This window comes from Pelobates fuscus, chromosome 5 (assembly GCF_036172605.1).
Source record: "Pelobates fuscus isolate aPelFus1 chromosome 5, aPelFus1.pri, whole genome shotgun sequence".
Lineage (NCBI taxonomy): Eukaryota > Metazoa > Chordata > Amphibia > Anura > Pelobatidae > Pelobates > Pelobates fuscus.
Window position 1 is genome coordinate 139,185,554 of NC_086321.1, and position 16,481 is coordinate 139,202,034.

Sequence of the window (16,481 nt, forward strand, 5' to 3'; positions counted from 1 at the left end):
AGAAAGATGGGAGAGAAAGAAAGATGGGAGAGAAAGAAAGATGGGAGAGAAAGAAAGATGGGAGAGAAAGAAAGATGGGAGAGAAAGAAAGATGGGAGAGAAAGAAAGATGGGAGAGAAAGAAAGATGGGAGAGAAAGAAAGATGGGAGAGAAAGAAGAGAAAGAAAGAAAGCTAATTGGAAGTATGACATTTTATTTTACAGGGTTAGTTTATTCCCCCCCCCCCCCCACCCCACTATTATTAGGGTGAGGGGGTTAGGTAGGGTATTTTTATTAGGGGGTTGGGGGGGGAGTGACGAGGGGCTTTGGGACCCGTATTATTTGTGGTCCCCACTCACCGGTCATGGGTGGGGACCTGGGGGGGGGGAACATAAAGTCCCCCCCATTATTTATTTCAGGTCCCCACCCGACGGTCATGGGTGAGGGCCTGGGAAGGGACACTAGGTCCCCCTGTTTATATGAATAGCCCTCACCAGCGGGTCACGGGTGGGCACTATGTCCCCCCATTTTAGTTATTTGTGTTTCCCACCATGGGGGAACGGGGGGACCTGTGCCAGGTGCCTCCTTATATGCACTAGCGCAATAGCTGCCCAGTCACTAGTAGTTTTAAATGTCATTTAGAACTGGAAATAAATGTATCTATAGAAGTGGTAGAGCTATGGTAAGAGTGTGTAAAAAGTAGCTATTTAGATCAGTAGCACAGCTTTATTGTATTACTAATCTTAAAAACTTTTTCATATTGCAACACGTACTCTTACCGTAGTTCTCCATCACTTCTATGTAAGATACTGCCCAGTCACTAGTAGTTTTAAATTTGTTTAGGCGACATGCCCCTACTCGCAGCATGCCGCGAGTAGGGGCATACAGAATGTAACGCTTATTTTATAATAATATAATAAATACACAGAGGAGATTATCGTAATAAAACAATGGCAGATTAGATGGGTTACTGATTTAAGTGTGAAATAGTCGCAAAAACAGCACAACCAGTAATCTGATAGTAACATAATCAAAGAGTCTGTAACATGAGAAATAAATGATGAGCAATAAATTGGAGGCACTTATTAGAACATATTATGGTAAATCCATCAGATAAGCATGTATATTTGATTTACAGTATGATTAATGCTGTCTACTAGGCAATGTTGACTACCCCAGGGTCCATCATTAAAGGGGGTTTTCATTGCTACAGATTTTTCATCCCTCAAAGATGGATACTGGATGGTGATGGTGAGGGGGGAGTAGACTAAATCTCAGAAATGTTGCTAAAAGCAATCTACAAGCTTATCCTATCACTGGCCTGACACATAATTTGGAAAATTCAAGAATTTCTAGAGGAATACATGTGACAGTAGTGTATTTTTGTTTGGTTTGTTTTTTTATAACTATTTATTCTACTGTTTAGACTAGAGTAGAAAAACATGTATATGATATTTCATGTAAATTACATTTATCATTAATAGAACTGAGGAAAGAATATGCCCTTTCCATGTGCCAGTTGCCCCAGTCCCTCCATGTGTCTTAATTCCTCCCACATACTGCCTCCATGTGTCAATTTCACCTCAGTTGCTTCATGTATCAATCCACCTCCCACAATCCCTTAATGTGTCAACCCACCCACGTGTCAATCCACCTCACCCCCCCAGTGTCTCTCTTTGTGTCAATCCACAACCACCCCTGTCCCTCCATGTTTCTCTCCCCCATTGTACCTGCTCTCTCTGCTATAGTGTGGACGACCAGACTGTGGTAACCAGCCTAACAGGACATGCTCTCTCAGTGAGCACTTCCTGCCAGACCAGGTATGGGGAAACAGAGACCCCTCTACCCCCCTACCACTCCAACATGATACTTGTTGTGACCGGCAGGGACAGGGAGCTATGTTCTGTGTGCTCCACTCCTGCAAGTCAACCGGGAACTGTGGGCCCCGGGCTTGTTGCAGTGGTCGCAAGTGCGGCTGGGCCCCCTGTAGTGACGAGCTGGTCGCAGCTGTGGCGCCTTTGACTGTGGTATCACTAAGGTGGAATATTAACAGACTAGCATAACATTTCCCCCTGTCAGAAAAGACACAGAAGCAAAGGGAAGAAAGGATATGAAGGATTGAAATGCTTGTCAGTCTTATGACCAAACATTTTTTTTTGCCAATCATATAAACAAACATCTAATTCACATACACATAACTAACCATCTAGTCTAATAGAAAACAATAGTTGATTCTGTTGCTGTTTAAAGATGACAAGTCGTAAAATTAATCATATCCACCATCAATTTATGGATAAATATATAATAAATGTAATAGGTTGACAAATCTATCAAAATAGGTTATTACTAGCAAATGGCTGCCTCAGCAAGACCTTTTCTTACCTTGACTTTTGTGGATGTTGGTGCATTTGGCTTTTCTGTGACCTTTATGGTAGGTCTTTGGCTTTGTGCTCTTGTACGTTCTCCTACTTTACTGCTGTCAGGTTTGTGCTGTGAAATAAAACAGTTATGCATTATTTTTTAACAATCAAAAGAGAACTAATGGAGCCAAAAATCCCAAGTGGGTACACCTTCAAAATGGGGGATAACCCCTGAAACGCAAACGTACTGAACTTGGAACAATAAGGTATAACCCAGTTGGGAACTCAATCTGAATGAATGGGTAGGTATGAATAGTCCAACTGTTTATTGATAGATATATTCTAAAAAGCAAAACAAAAAAAAAAAACCCAAAACATAAATCATTACATGTTAAAAATAAAAAAAAAAACTTTATTGCAATAGTATAGAAAAAACAACAACATTCATGTAACAAAAAAAAAAAGAAAAAACATACATAGTAAACATGGTATACCTGAATTATATAAGAAATGGGGTATATTTAATTCACACACAAAAATGTGCTCATGAAGAAATTCAATTGCTACCGGGTATAGTGCTCCCTAATAGCCAAAATAAAGTCAGATTGGTCTTTATATGGTAGTATACCATTCTAACACTCAATTGTCATGTAGAAAAAAATCTAAACCAGGAGATTGTAAAAAAAAAAAAAAAACTAATAAACAACTGCAACAATTGTAGAAAGGTATGTGACTAGTATCAGAAAGGAACAGTATTTACATTATACATTAAACTGTTGCAACAATTGTAACAATATATAGCTCTAGTATGAGAAGGGAACAATGAGCAGCATACTGCTGTGCATCAAACACTTCTGTGTGTCAAAATATTGATATCTTCCTAAAGTAGGGATGTGCATGGGCAAAAGATTCGGTTCGTTTCGAAAATTCGGGTAAGTAAAAGAATTTGTCCACTTCTGCAATTCGAACTTCTGCACTTCGGACATTCGTAAGTATCCGAATGTCGAAATAGCATGAAACAAATTGCACATGTATAATAAGTGGTTGTGGTGGCAGTCCAGGCACTGGGAGTTCTACAGATGTGTAAGTGGTTGTAATGGCAGTCCTGGCACTGGGAGCCCTATAGATATGCAAGAGGTTGTGGTGGAAATTCTGGCCCTGGGAGCCATATAGATGTGTAAGTAGTGGTGGTGGCGGCAATGCTGGCACTGGAAGCCCCCTGCCCATAGCCCGGACTGCCACCACAACCATTTACACATCTGTAGGGCTCCCAGTGCCTGGACCACCACCACAACCACTTACACATCTATAGGGCTCCCAGTGCCAGGAATTAGCTTATTGGTCAAGATTCCCGTCATCATTCACGTAATTTTACCTCCCTCTCTCTTGTTTTGCCACTTTTTAGAAATTCAAAGCACTTCGGCAATTCGGACCAATGCCATTCGGTTCAGTTCGGCACTTCTGAACTACCAAACTACTGCACTTCCGAACTTCGGACATTCGTAAACATCTGAATTGCATTAAATTTGTCCAAATGTACATTCGGAATGAAACAAATTGCACATGTCTAGCCTAAAGCTTAGACTCATAAACAAGGTTAGTGACTCCAGGGGCATCTAATTAAAAGGCAGTCCGATATGGGTCAGAAATAGGGATGGAGGGAAGATAGACCCAAATACAATTGGGGGAAAGAGCTGCTTGCACATATAAAGTATAACCATCCTTAAAATATAATGCGGCAGGCAAAGTCGTAGATACTCTAGACTGTAAGCTTGTTTGAGCAGGGCCCTCATCTACCTATTGTTCCTGTGTCATTGTCTAATTTATTGTAAATTTCCCCCCTTTCATAATATTGTAAAGCGCTACAGAATTAGTTGGCGCTATATAGAACTACCAATAGTAATAATAATTATAATAATAAATATACAGAAACTCCCCGGTTTACTCTATCCTGTAAACATCCGATGTGCCTTTGAAGGCAACTAGCTCTAGTTTGAAACTAAAAATGATTATTAACGTCCCTTGCAATCCAATACATACTAGTATACAATATGAAGGACCCTTCGTGAAAATAAAAGAAAATTGTGCCGTTGATGCTGCCTCTTACAGTCACTGTTGGTAGAAGGAGGATGCAGCATGAGCACATCCTTCCCAATTGTTGCCCATATCGGACTGCCATTTAAATTTATGTCACAACACAGTCTCATATTGCTTAACCCTTTCTTTACTGTCCACCAATAGCTGCAAATAACACAAATAGAGAAAAATAGAACATACACAGTGACTCCAGCCAATCCCCATCCAAGTACTACTATAACAGTTAACACCGTCCCTTAACCCTCTCTTTCCATGCTGCCCCACAGTCCGTTAAGTACCAGTTCTCTCTGCATTCTCTGTTTTATGGACTTTGGTGATTGTACTGCTTTATTTACTTATGTGCCCAGGGTCCATATCATCCGGGGGGGTTCTGCCTTTTTTTTCCTCCCTGTAACTGACCGTTTTGCTCGCCAGAGGTTAAAAACCGTTTAAGCGATATTCCCCTTTCCAGATGCACAGGCAGCTTCTGTAAGCACCAATCGCCCGACCTGCAAACACATGAATTCACCAACTCCCGAACAGGCAATACACGAATACTGGAAACAGCCGAACAGGTAAAGCATACGAAGAGCTTACACTCCTGGCAGTCAGCATACAATCCAATTTCCCCCAAGAATGAGACGACACTTCATTTGAGGGTTAAGCAGAAGAGTCAGTTTAATCACACAACCCCTGCCCTTTCCCAAGTTTTAGATGTACCCCAAATGATACGCCCTGATCTGGGTGAGCAACATACTCAAAAATCACCCAGATCAGACCAGGGGTTCAGGAGCTATGGAGGTTTAAAGTTTTGGCCGACCGCACAGGCAAAGTAGCCGAAAATAGTTCCATGAGGTTTGGCCTTGCGGTCGGTCTCTGTTAGTGCTATAAAAAGTCCCGAACAGCTTGCCATCCGTGGGTTTCCTTGTGTTCGTTAGAATCCCCATGTTAGCATTAGTATTTCTACCAAACGGCGGTTCGTTCGGTAGTTTCGTCACAAATCCACGGAAGTCTGGAGGTCTCAGCGGTGTTTGCCTGGTCGAGTGTCCGATTCCAGTTCCAGACACTCGACGGCAAAACCCCGCTGTTCGGGAGTTTAAGATGGCCGCTGCCACATATTCGTTTGACGGCACACTCCACTTCCCAGGTGGTCCCTTAATCGGTACTTTGTTCGGTAGATTGAATCTAGCGAACACCCCGGCAGAAAGGCACGAATACGCCTTTCTGCAGGGAAAATAAAAAAAGGTTTTAACTACCGGGCCATAGTCTAAAGAGAGCAGGCGAGCAAACAGGCTTCTCCAGTGCACAGTGGCGAGGTTGGTTCCGCCACACTCCCTTTGGGTGTTCTCCCCTTTTCTGGCTTTTCTGTATCCTTTGAGGGTTTCCTGGTGTCAGGATCGGGACAGGGATCCAACACGCAGAGTACAAACAGGTGGTAGGTACGTATACCGGACCTTAGAATGGCCGGACTTAACGTAAGGAGTAAGTGGAGAATGGTCTAGGAACAAGCCGAGGTCGAGGGAACGAGAGGACAGGTAAGCGAGAGACAAGCCGAGTCAAAGGGTAACAGAGAAACAGGGCAGTACAAACAAGCCGGGTCAGAACCAAAGAGACAACTAGAATACAAGAGCACTGAGTGACTAGACAGGCTAGAACCACGACAGGGCAATGAGCAGATGCCGAAAGCCTTACTTTATACCTTGATTCTAGAGGGTAATCACGCCCCCGATGAGTACTGATTAGTGCTCGGGACTTGACGGACAGGTCGACCCGGGTTGGCGTCATGACGTCGACTACTGAGCGTCGCGTCATATAAGGAAGTGGATCCCTCGCGGTCGGCTTGTAAATGTAGAACCGCGAGGAACGGAAGAAACAACCCCTCTGGGAGGATAAACGTCTAAGTCTCTCACCTCCTCTGAGGTAGAGACTACAGGTACCCTGACAGTACCCCCCCGCTCAGAAACCCCCACCGGGCGGAAGGAACCGTGACGAGATGGAAAACGGGAGTGAAAAGCCCTGCGGAGGCGAGGAGCATGTACATCCTCCTGAGGTACCCAAGTCCTCTCCTCAGGACCATATCCCTTCCAGTCAATAAGATATTGTAACTTCCCCCGGGAGATTCGAGAATCGATGATGGAGTTGATTTCATACTCCTCCTGACCCTCAACCTGAACAGAGCGAGGAGAGGATATAGTGGAGGAAAATCTGTTACAGACTAGCGGTTTCAGTAAAGAAACATGAAAGGAGTTAGGAATGCGTAAGGCAGCTGGAAGAGCTAGGCGATACGCAACTGGGTTAATTCGAGTCAGAACCCTGTAAGGGCCAATGTAACGAGGAGCGAATTTCATAGAAGGAACCTTCAAACGAATGTTTCTAGTACTCAACCATACCCTATCACCTGGAACAAAAACAGGAGCCGCCCTTCTGTGCTTATCAGCGTGTTTCTTGAACAACATGGAATTATGTAGGAGAATTTGTCAAGTCGGATCCCACAACTTCCTCAAATTGGCAACATGAACATCAACCGACGGTACCCCTTGGGAAGGAGAAACTGTCAGGGTACCTGAAGTCTCTACCTCCGAGAGAGGTAGAGACTTAGACGCCCATCCGTCCGGACGGGCTGTTTCCTCTGTTCCTCGCGGTCCATCCAGTCACGTAAACGCTGGCCGCGAGGGACTCACTTCCTTTTCTAGCATGACGTCCGGAAACCGACGTCATGACGCCAACCCGGAACGACCTGTCACTCAATCCTTCAGAGACTAATCAGGACTCGTCGGAGGCGTGTCTACCCTTCCGAGCCAGGGTATTTAAACTTGCTTCTCCCATTTGCTCATTGCCCTGTCGTGGTTCTAGTCTGCCTAGTCACACAGTGCTCTTGTATTTCTGTTATCCCTTTGGTTCTGACCCGGCTTGTTTGACTTACTCTGTTTATCTCTGTTACCCTTGACCCGGCTTGTTCCTCGCTTACCTGTCTTCTCGTTCCCTCGACCTCGGCTTGTCTTTGACTATTCTCTATATTCTCCGTACGTTAGTCCGGCCATTCTAAGGTCCGGTATACGTATCCTGTACCTGTTTGTACTCTGCGTGTTGGATCCCTGTCCCGATCCTGACAGAAACCGAGGGAAGAATGGAAGGATGAAAGCCATAATTCCTGAAGAAGGGACTGGAACGAGTAGAATCACAAACGAGATTATTGTGTGCAAACTCCGCCCAAGGAATCAAACCGACCCAATCGTCCTGGTGTTCAGAAACAAAACAACGCAAATATTGTTCAATCTTTTGATTGGTACGTTCAGCAGCTCCGTTAGACTGAGGGTGATAGGCAGAAGAAAAATTCAATTTGATGCCTAGTTGAGAACAGAAGGATCTCCAAAAACGTGAAACAAATTGGGAACCTCTATCGGAAACAATTTCGGAAGGTATCCCATGTAAGCGAAAAATCTCTCTTGCGAATATCTCCGCCAATTCAGGAGAAGTCGGGAGTTTAGTTAAGGGCACGAAATGCGCCATCTTAGTAAACCTATCAACCACCGTGAGGATCACAGTCTGTTTTTTAGAAACAGGCAAATCTACAATGAAGTCCATAGCCAAACAGGACCATGGTCTCTCTGGAATGTTCAAGGGATGTAACAACCCACATGGAAGCGTATGAGGTTGCTTAGTCTTCATACAGACCTCACATGCTCCTATGAAATCCCTAATATCCTTCCGTAAAGAAGGCCACCAGAAATCTTTAGAGATCAAGGAACATGTCTTGTGAATACCCGGATGCCCAGCCGCCTTACTGTTGTGAAAACACTGTAAGAGTTCCAGTTGGAGTTCAGGAGGAACGAAATGCCTTGCCCCAGGAGTCTGTCTAGGCGCCAGATGCTGCAACTTCATGATCTGACCAAGCAACGGAGAGTGAATCTTAAGACTCGTGTTGGCGATAATATTGCACCTGGGTACTATAGAAGACAAAACCGGCTCAGATATCGCAGAAGGTTCATATTGTCGAGACAAAGCATCGGCTTTAGAATTCTTAGAACCAGGTCTATAAGTGAGCACGTAATTGAAATGCGTGAGGAATAAAGACCAACGAGCTTGCCTGGAGGACAAGCGCTTGGCCTCCCCAATATAGGACAGGTTCTTGTGGTCTGTCAAAATAGTAACAGGATGTAAGGTGCCCTCCAGTAAATGTCTCCACTCCTTTAAAGCCATGATAACTGCTAGTAGTTCCCCGTCACCAATGTCATATCTGCTCTCAGGGCCTGATAGTTTCTTGGAAAAAAAACCACATGGATGTAAGGGCTTATCCACACCTAACCTTTGGGACAGGATGGCACCTATACCTGTCTCTGAGGCGTCTACCTCGAGTAGGAAAGGCAGAGTCATATCAGGGTGAACTAAAATTGGTGCAGAAGCAAACAGTTCCTTGAGTGTTTTGAAGGCAAGAAGGGCTTCAGTAGACCAGTTCTTAGTGTCAGCCCCCTGTCTGGTCATATTGGTAATAGGAGCTATAATTGAAGAGTAACCCTTAATGAAGCGCCTATAATAGTTGGAGAATCCAATAAACCTCTGAATGGCCTTGAGGCCCCTGGGTAAAGGCCAATCCAAAATGGACTGGAGCTTATCCGGGTCCATCTTAAACCCTTCCCCAGAAATCACATAACCAAGAAAGTTTATCTGGGATTGGTCAAAGCTGCATTTCTCCAATTTGCAGTACAGGCCATGTTGAAGAAGCTTGCCCAATACCCTTCTGACTTGTCTGTGGTGAGTCTCAATCTCTCTAGAGTGTATAAGTATATCATCCAGATATACAATAACGCAGTCATGTTGAAATTCCCTAAGAACTTCATTGATCAGGTCCTGAAATACTGCCGGTGCATTACAGAGGCCAAAAGGCATTACTGTGTATTCATAGTGCCCATAACGGGTATTGAACGCCGTCATCCACTCGTGTCCTTGCTGAATTCTCACCAAGTTATACGCCCCTCTGAGATCTAACTTGGTGAAAATCTTGGAGCCTTTTAGACGATCAAAGAGCTCGGTAATCAAGGAATTGGGTAGGCATTTCTAATGGTTATTTTGTTCAAACCTCGATAATCAATGCAAGGTCTTAGTGTACCATCCTTCTTTTTAACAAAAAAGAACCCAGCCCCGGCAGGAGAGGAGGATCTCCTAATGAATCCTTTTTCAAGGTTCTCACGAATATACTCCTCTAAGACTAAGTTCTCTTTAGTGGACAAAGGATATACATTACCCCTAGGGGGCATAGTACCAGGTAGTAGATTAATCTTACAATCAAAAGAACTGTGTGGAGGTAAAGTATCAGCATTCTTTTTGTCAAATACTGCCTTTAAATCCAGGTACAGGGGCGGTATTTGTACCTCTGTAGAGTAGGTAGAATTAATCGGTGTGTTAACTGCTCAAAGCGGTGACACTGTCCGTAAGCACCTGTCCTGACAACCCTGACCCCATGAGATTATCTCCCCTAATTCCCAATCAATAATAGGGTTATGTTTTTTTAACCAAGGGTACCCCAGGACTATGGGAACAGAAGGAGAAGAAATAAGCAATAAAGATATGTCTTCCTCGTGTAAGATACCAACAGTTAATTTAACGGGTATGGTTTCACGGAAAATAACAGGCTCAACTAAAGGTCTACCATCTATGGCCTCAACGGCCAAGGGTGTCTCCCTTAACTGGGATGGGATAGCGTGTTTGGTAACAAAAACTTGGTCGATAAAGCTCTCAGCAGCTCCGGAATCTATCAATGCCATAGTTTCTAGTACTCCCTTCTCCCAAGTTAAAGAAACGGGTATCAGAAGCCTGTGATCTTTATAATTAAGATTAGAGGACAAAATAGAAACACCCAAGGCCTGTCCTCTAGAGAAACTTAGGTGCGAGCGTTTCCCGAGCGATTAGGACAATTTAGGCGTAAATGACCTCTGACTCCACAGTACATACACAACCCCTCCCTTCTCCTGTACTGTCTCTCCTCTTCTGAGAGGCGAGTATTGCCTATCTGCATAGGTTCTGGAAAAAGTGAGGTTGTGGATTCAGAACTTTGAAATGAAGGAGCTAGTTTAAAGGAAGTATAAATAAAACCTTAAGAGACCAGAAAACAGGAGGGAAAACCTCAACCCTGTCACCGACTCTTAGGTGAAAAGTGGTCACCTAGACTGGGTAAAGAGGGGATAACCCTCGGGAAAATGACACAAAATTAAAGAAAAAACATCCTTAGGTTGTCTAACTAAGGGACCACCATAAGGAAAAGTACCCAGTCCAATTCCGTAAGTATGATAAGGAAATAAAATAACTAACTTTATTGGTAAAAATGTATATAAAATACAAATCTAAATAGATAGAGAATTGCCCACCATCAGAACGTAGGAGAAGTGGCTAAAAAATAGCCTACTATGTATATATAGTCCTTCTAACCAGAAGGGGAAATACTGAATAATGCTGGGATTACTCCTGGAAAACACCCACTGGGGTATATAAATCCAGACTCTATCTAAAGTAGAAAAAACACACAAAAACTAAAACATGGAACCTAATGGTAACCAATCTCAATAGTGAGAGCCAGAGAGAACAGTGGGGAGACCAGGCACAATACAGAGGGTGGCTAAAATAATAGCCTACCATAGAAAGAACTCACTTTCAAAACTCAAAAAGGAGATAAATGCACTGGTACTAGGGCTAAAAAAGCAATGAGAGGGGAGGGGAGTATTAAAGGAGAGAGGTAATAATAGGGTAAATAGATGACTTATATAAAACAATCATGAAACATATATACCTCTCCCCCCACTTGCCAACTCCCAGCAACCGTCTCTGTGCTAAGCCCTATGCTCCTAAGATAACACCTTCGAGGGTGTCCTAATCTTAGCTCAAAGCTAGAGAAACAGTGGAGAGACCACAAAATAGGCAGTGGCTAAACAGCCTACTAGAGAAAATACTACCTTTCTAAACAGAAAGGAGATTAACTAACTGGTGCTTAGGCTTAGGGTATATGGAAGGCAGTAAGAGAGTAGTGGGAGAAATAAAGGAGAGAGGTTATATGTAGGACGATAGGTGTAAACAAAACAACCATAAGTAATAAACCTCTCCCCCCACTTGCAAACTCCCAACAAACAGTCACTCACTGTACTAAACCCTATGCTCCTAAGAAACACCTTCGAGGGTGTTCTAACCTTGGCTCAAACTAGCAATAGAGAGGGTCCAACAGGTAGAATTAGTATAAGATCATCCGTGCAAGGTGCTCAAATCGTGAGTAAGGTGAAGGCTAAAACCCGACGCGCGTTTCAGCGTGTTCCACACGCCGTCATCAGGGGTAACGCTAGTACGGCCTGCCCGGCCGTCTGTTATATACCCTGCTTATTTTGCCGGTATCGGAGAGTCCACCAATCACCGATCATCCGCCAATGACGCAAACGGGGCGTGTCTAATTGCTCCGTTGCGTGGCTTATTCGGCGATCAGGAGGACTTAGAGCATTGTGGAATTAACCCATAGAGTGCCCAATCGTCATCCAGGGTAAATTCAAAGGATGCAAGAGTTTAATACTGCATCGAAACTTATAAATATACACTGTATATCCGCAGGCAATTTAACAGATATATAGCCAGCTAGATAACATTGTGTTATACATGTAATGATGTAAAGTAACAACCTTTATCCATTACTGTATCAAATGACATGTATACTGTATATATATAGTCAGGCACCAAGTGTGCCAGTAGTGTACACATATCAGTAACGGCATAACCGGTGAAAAAATCAAGTTATGCCTGTGCTGTATCTCTTGCAGAATTAACATTAAGGAATGAATTTAGCAAATATAGCTATATGTATAACCGGCTTAAATATGTTATATTATGCCGGCACTGTAAAGTAACAAACTGTATCTGCTTCCGTTCCCAAAGGCATATGCACTGCATATAGTAATGCACAAATTGTGCCAGCAATGTCCATGTATTGATAACAGTGTAACTCATATGTAGTTCAAGTTATGCCTATATACTGTACATAATTAAATTGTGCCTGTTCCAATTGTAGCATGGCATGAATTAAACTGTAACGCGCGTCGGTTTTTAGCCTTCACCTTACTCACGATTTGAGCAACTTGCACGGATGATCTTATACTAATTCTACCTGTTGGACCCTCTCTATTGCTAGTTTGAGCCAAGATTAGAACACCCTCGAAGGTGTTTCTTAGGAGCATAGGGTTTAGTACAGTGAGTGACTGTTTGTTGGGAGTTTGCAAGTGGGGGGAGAGGTTTATTACTTATGGTTGTTTTGTTTACACCTATCGTCCTACATATAACCTCTCTCCTTTATTTCTCCCACTACTCTCTTACTGCCTTCCATATACCCTAAGCCTAAGCACCAGTTAGTTAATCTCCTTTCTGTTTAGAAAGGTAGTATTTTCTCTAGTAGGCTGTTTAGCCACTGCCTATTTTGTGCTTGGTCTCTCCACTGTTTCTCTAGCTTTGAGCTAAGATTAGGACACCCTCGAAGGTGTTATCTTAGGAGCATAGGGCTTAGCACAGAGACGGTTGCTGGGAGTTGGCAAGTGGGGGGAGAGGTATATATGTTTCATGATTGTTTTATATAAGTCATCTATTTACCCTATTATTACCTCTCTCCTTTAATACTCCCCTCCCCTCTCATTGCTTTTTTAGCCCTAGTACCAGTGCATTTATCTCCTTTTTGAGTTTTGAAAGTGAGTTCTTTCTATGGTAGGCTATTATTTTAGCCACCCTCTGTATTGTGCCTGGTCTCCCCACTGTTCTCTCTGGCTCTCACTATTGAGATTGGTTACCATTAGGTTCCATGTTTTAGTTTTTGTGTGTTTTTTCTACTTTAGATAGAGTCTGGATTTATATACCCCAGTGGGTGTTTTCCAGGAGTAATCCCAGCATTATTCAGTATTTCCCCTTCTGGTTAGAAGGACTATATATACATAGTAGGCTATTTTTTAGCCACTTCTCCTACGTTCTGATGGTGGGCAATTCTCTATCTATTTAGATTTGTATTTTATATACATTTTTACCAATAAAGTTAGTTATTTTTTTTCCTTATCATACTTACGGAATTGGACTGGGTACTTTTCCTTATGGTGGTCCCTTAGTTAGACAACCTAAGGATGTTTTTTCTTTAATTTTGTGTAGTTTAAAGGAAGGTCTACGGTTTCTCTCTCTCGAGTGTTCTGCCTCTCTCTTAAACGTTCGTCAATGCGAGAAATAAAAGAAATTAAATCCTCCAAATTTTCAGGAAGCTCTCTAGTAGCAACCTCGTCAAGGATTATGTCTGATAACCCGTTTAAAAATACATCTATATAAGCCTGTTCCTTCCACTTAACCTCTGCCGCCAAGGACCTGAACTCTAGTGCATAATCCACAAGTGTTCGTTTTTCTTGTCTAAGGCGCAACAGTAATCTAGCTGCATTGACCTTTCTACCTGGAGGGTCAAAAGTTCTTCTGAAAGCAGCTACAAAGGCATTATAATTATATACGAACGGATTATCATTTTCCCACAATGGATTGGCCCATCTCAAAGCTTTCTCAACAAGTAATGTGATAATGTGATGTAATTCCAGTAAAATACAAGTTTAGCAGGCTAAGATTGCCACAAGGCATATGTATGTATATGTGTTTGTAGTATCAGTTACTTAATTACACGTAGCTAAGATACTGTCATCACTGTACTGACCAGGTGCAGGAATGTAAGAACTGGAATTACGCGTCCCTCTCCTTTGTATCAGATGAGCCACGTGGTTAGACCGGATGGATGAGTTTAGACTCTATTTATTAAATAGGTTAAGGGTATGTGTGGGTGTAGTTAATTGTGGGAGGAGCTACAGTGCTATATAAGGAATGTACTCTATGTATTCAGTACTCAGACTTTGCTGTATTTTGGTGACGCTAGTCCCTCTGAGTCCCGATCGGTGATCCAATAAAGAATCTCTTCCTTCCTGAAGAAACCTGTGTCCATCTCTCTGTGCTTGGCTTCCGTCAGTTTCTCCGGTATCATTTGGTGCGTTGGCCGGGAAGCTCATCGTTCAACGGTAGCTGAGAGGCAGAGGCGTGAGACGGTCTATCTTTGCCCACGTTCTCTACGGCTGCACCCCTGAACTTCTGCGTGGACCTCCCTTCGTCTCGGCGCCACTGGTCTGTTGTCCAGGAGATCATCGGCCTCTACGTGAGAAGTGCTGGGGTGTCCCCGTCGATGAGTGTGAACTCAGGTTCAGGAACGAGGAGGTAAGATAACTGCTGTTTTAGACGGCAGGACCCGCTAGGGGTATACCGATTGTGCGGTAGGCCCAAAGGGGTTTTTGAATCTGTATCTGCCCCCTCTGTCGGAGGGAAGGAGCGAAGGCGCACCGCTCGATCGAACGCTCTTTAGTCAGACCGTTTGATTTGGTTAGTCAGGCGGGGTCCTGGTGTAAATAGCCCTAGCCGGACACCGGTGTCTTGTCTAGACTAGCGTTCTAGGGTGTATATTACGTTCGCTAGGTCGGAGGGACCGGGAGACTAAGCGGCGCCTGTGTAAATTCGGTTCGCTAGTTCTCATCCTATCTGGGCTAAGTGGGAAGGCGTGTAAATTTGGAACCCACTAGACTTTTGATAGTACGACTAAGAGGCGCCTGTGTAAATTCGGATCTCTAGCTCGTTGTATAGTGCGACTAAGAGGCGCCTGTGTAAATTCGGTTCTCTAGCTCGCTATGTATATGTGGTGATTGGGCAGTGTGGCTAACCAAAACGGGTGTATATAGTTTTAGGTAGTCCATTCAAGGTACTGGCCAATAGTTTAGTTGGGAATTGTAAATGTGTTAACGATTGTTTTAGTAAAGTGTATATCTTGTTAGATAGCGCGAGCTCAGCCGTCTAGCGAGAGTGTTAATAGTGTGTTGCTGTATTATAGTGCACGGTACCATAACCCTGTATATTTACTGACATTATATAATAAGTACTAATTATTGTCGTCCATTGCATGTTTAACACCATAACCACTAATAATTGTATTGTGACCTTAACTTGTGCTTTGACCTATGCTAACCGTACTGTAACCGCTATTTGTAAAAGACGATGTTACTGGGGTGTGTTATAGACGGGTAATTCGTATATAGAGAATTATAGCGTGGGTGACTGTATAGTTACGCCAAAGGGCATAATATTGATTATATAGTGACTGGTGTAACAGCTGTGTGTGTACGGGAATTCCCTGAGTGTTTATTGTTATTGTGTACGTTTCACTTGGTAACCGTACCACGTGGTGCTGTTGCCAGAGGAAACGGGTGTGACTGTTGAATAGTACGCGTGTATAGTATTCGTTGTCGACGACGTTCCATTGTTAAGTATGGGTGCGTCGCAGTCAACGATTCCGGATCCCTTAGGATGTATGGTTAAGAATTTTAAAAAGGGATTCAAAGTTTGTGATTTTGGGGTAAAGATGTCTCCTGTACGTTTGGTCACTTTGTGTACTAGGGAGTGGCCTACTTTGGTTGCGGCATGGCCGCCACGTGGCAGTTTGGATCCAACTCTGGTACAGCGCTTACACGTGGCTGTATCGGGTAGGCCTGAACTTTACGGCCAGTTTCCTTATATTGACTGTTGGAGACAGGCCGTAAATGACTCGCCAAAATGGCTCCAGACATGCCACGAGGAGCAGTGTCGCCTCATGGTAGCTAGGACTTGCTCGTCCACTAGGACTGGTGTTAGGCCCATTTTGGACACGCCCCCTGAGTCCGAGATCCCTTTGCCGCCCCCTTACTTTCCGTTAAGAAGAAGTGACGCAAACGCAGGAAGTCCTGCACCCCTCCCCTCATTACCCTCATCCACTTCCGCTTCCTCCTCCAGTACAGGATCCACCCCCCTCGTACTAAATCTCCCCTTCCGGAACCAGAACCCACCCCCATTAGAAACGAATATCCTGATTTGGCGCCACTTCAGACTTCCGGTCAAGCTTCATCTAGCTCGACCCGAAGTGTTTTATTTACAACCTTTTCCCAAAACCAACCTCCCACATCCCCATACCCTATCTCTCCCCGACCGGAACCCATGACTGACGCCTCTCTACGTAGC

General features: G+C 43.7%; 1 protein-coding gene across 18 annotated transcripts in view; it reads right to left on the minus strand.

Moving 5' to 3' along the window:
• The window catches only part of RIMBP2 (RIMS binding protein 2), a 547,982-nt gene that overhangs the window by 416,909 nt on the left and 114,592 nt on the right, over positions 1-16,481 (minus strand). For all 18 annotated transcript variants that reach the window (XM_063454348.1, XM_063454352.1, XM_063454358.1 and 15 more), the window contains exon 3: positions 2,362-2,469. In XM_063454348.1, the coding sequence (XP_063310418.1) occupies positions 2,362-2,469 (108 nt within the window). The remainder of the gene's footprint in view (positions 1-2,361; positions 2,470-16,481) is intronic.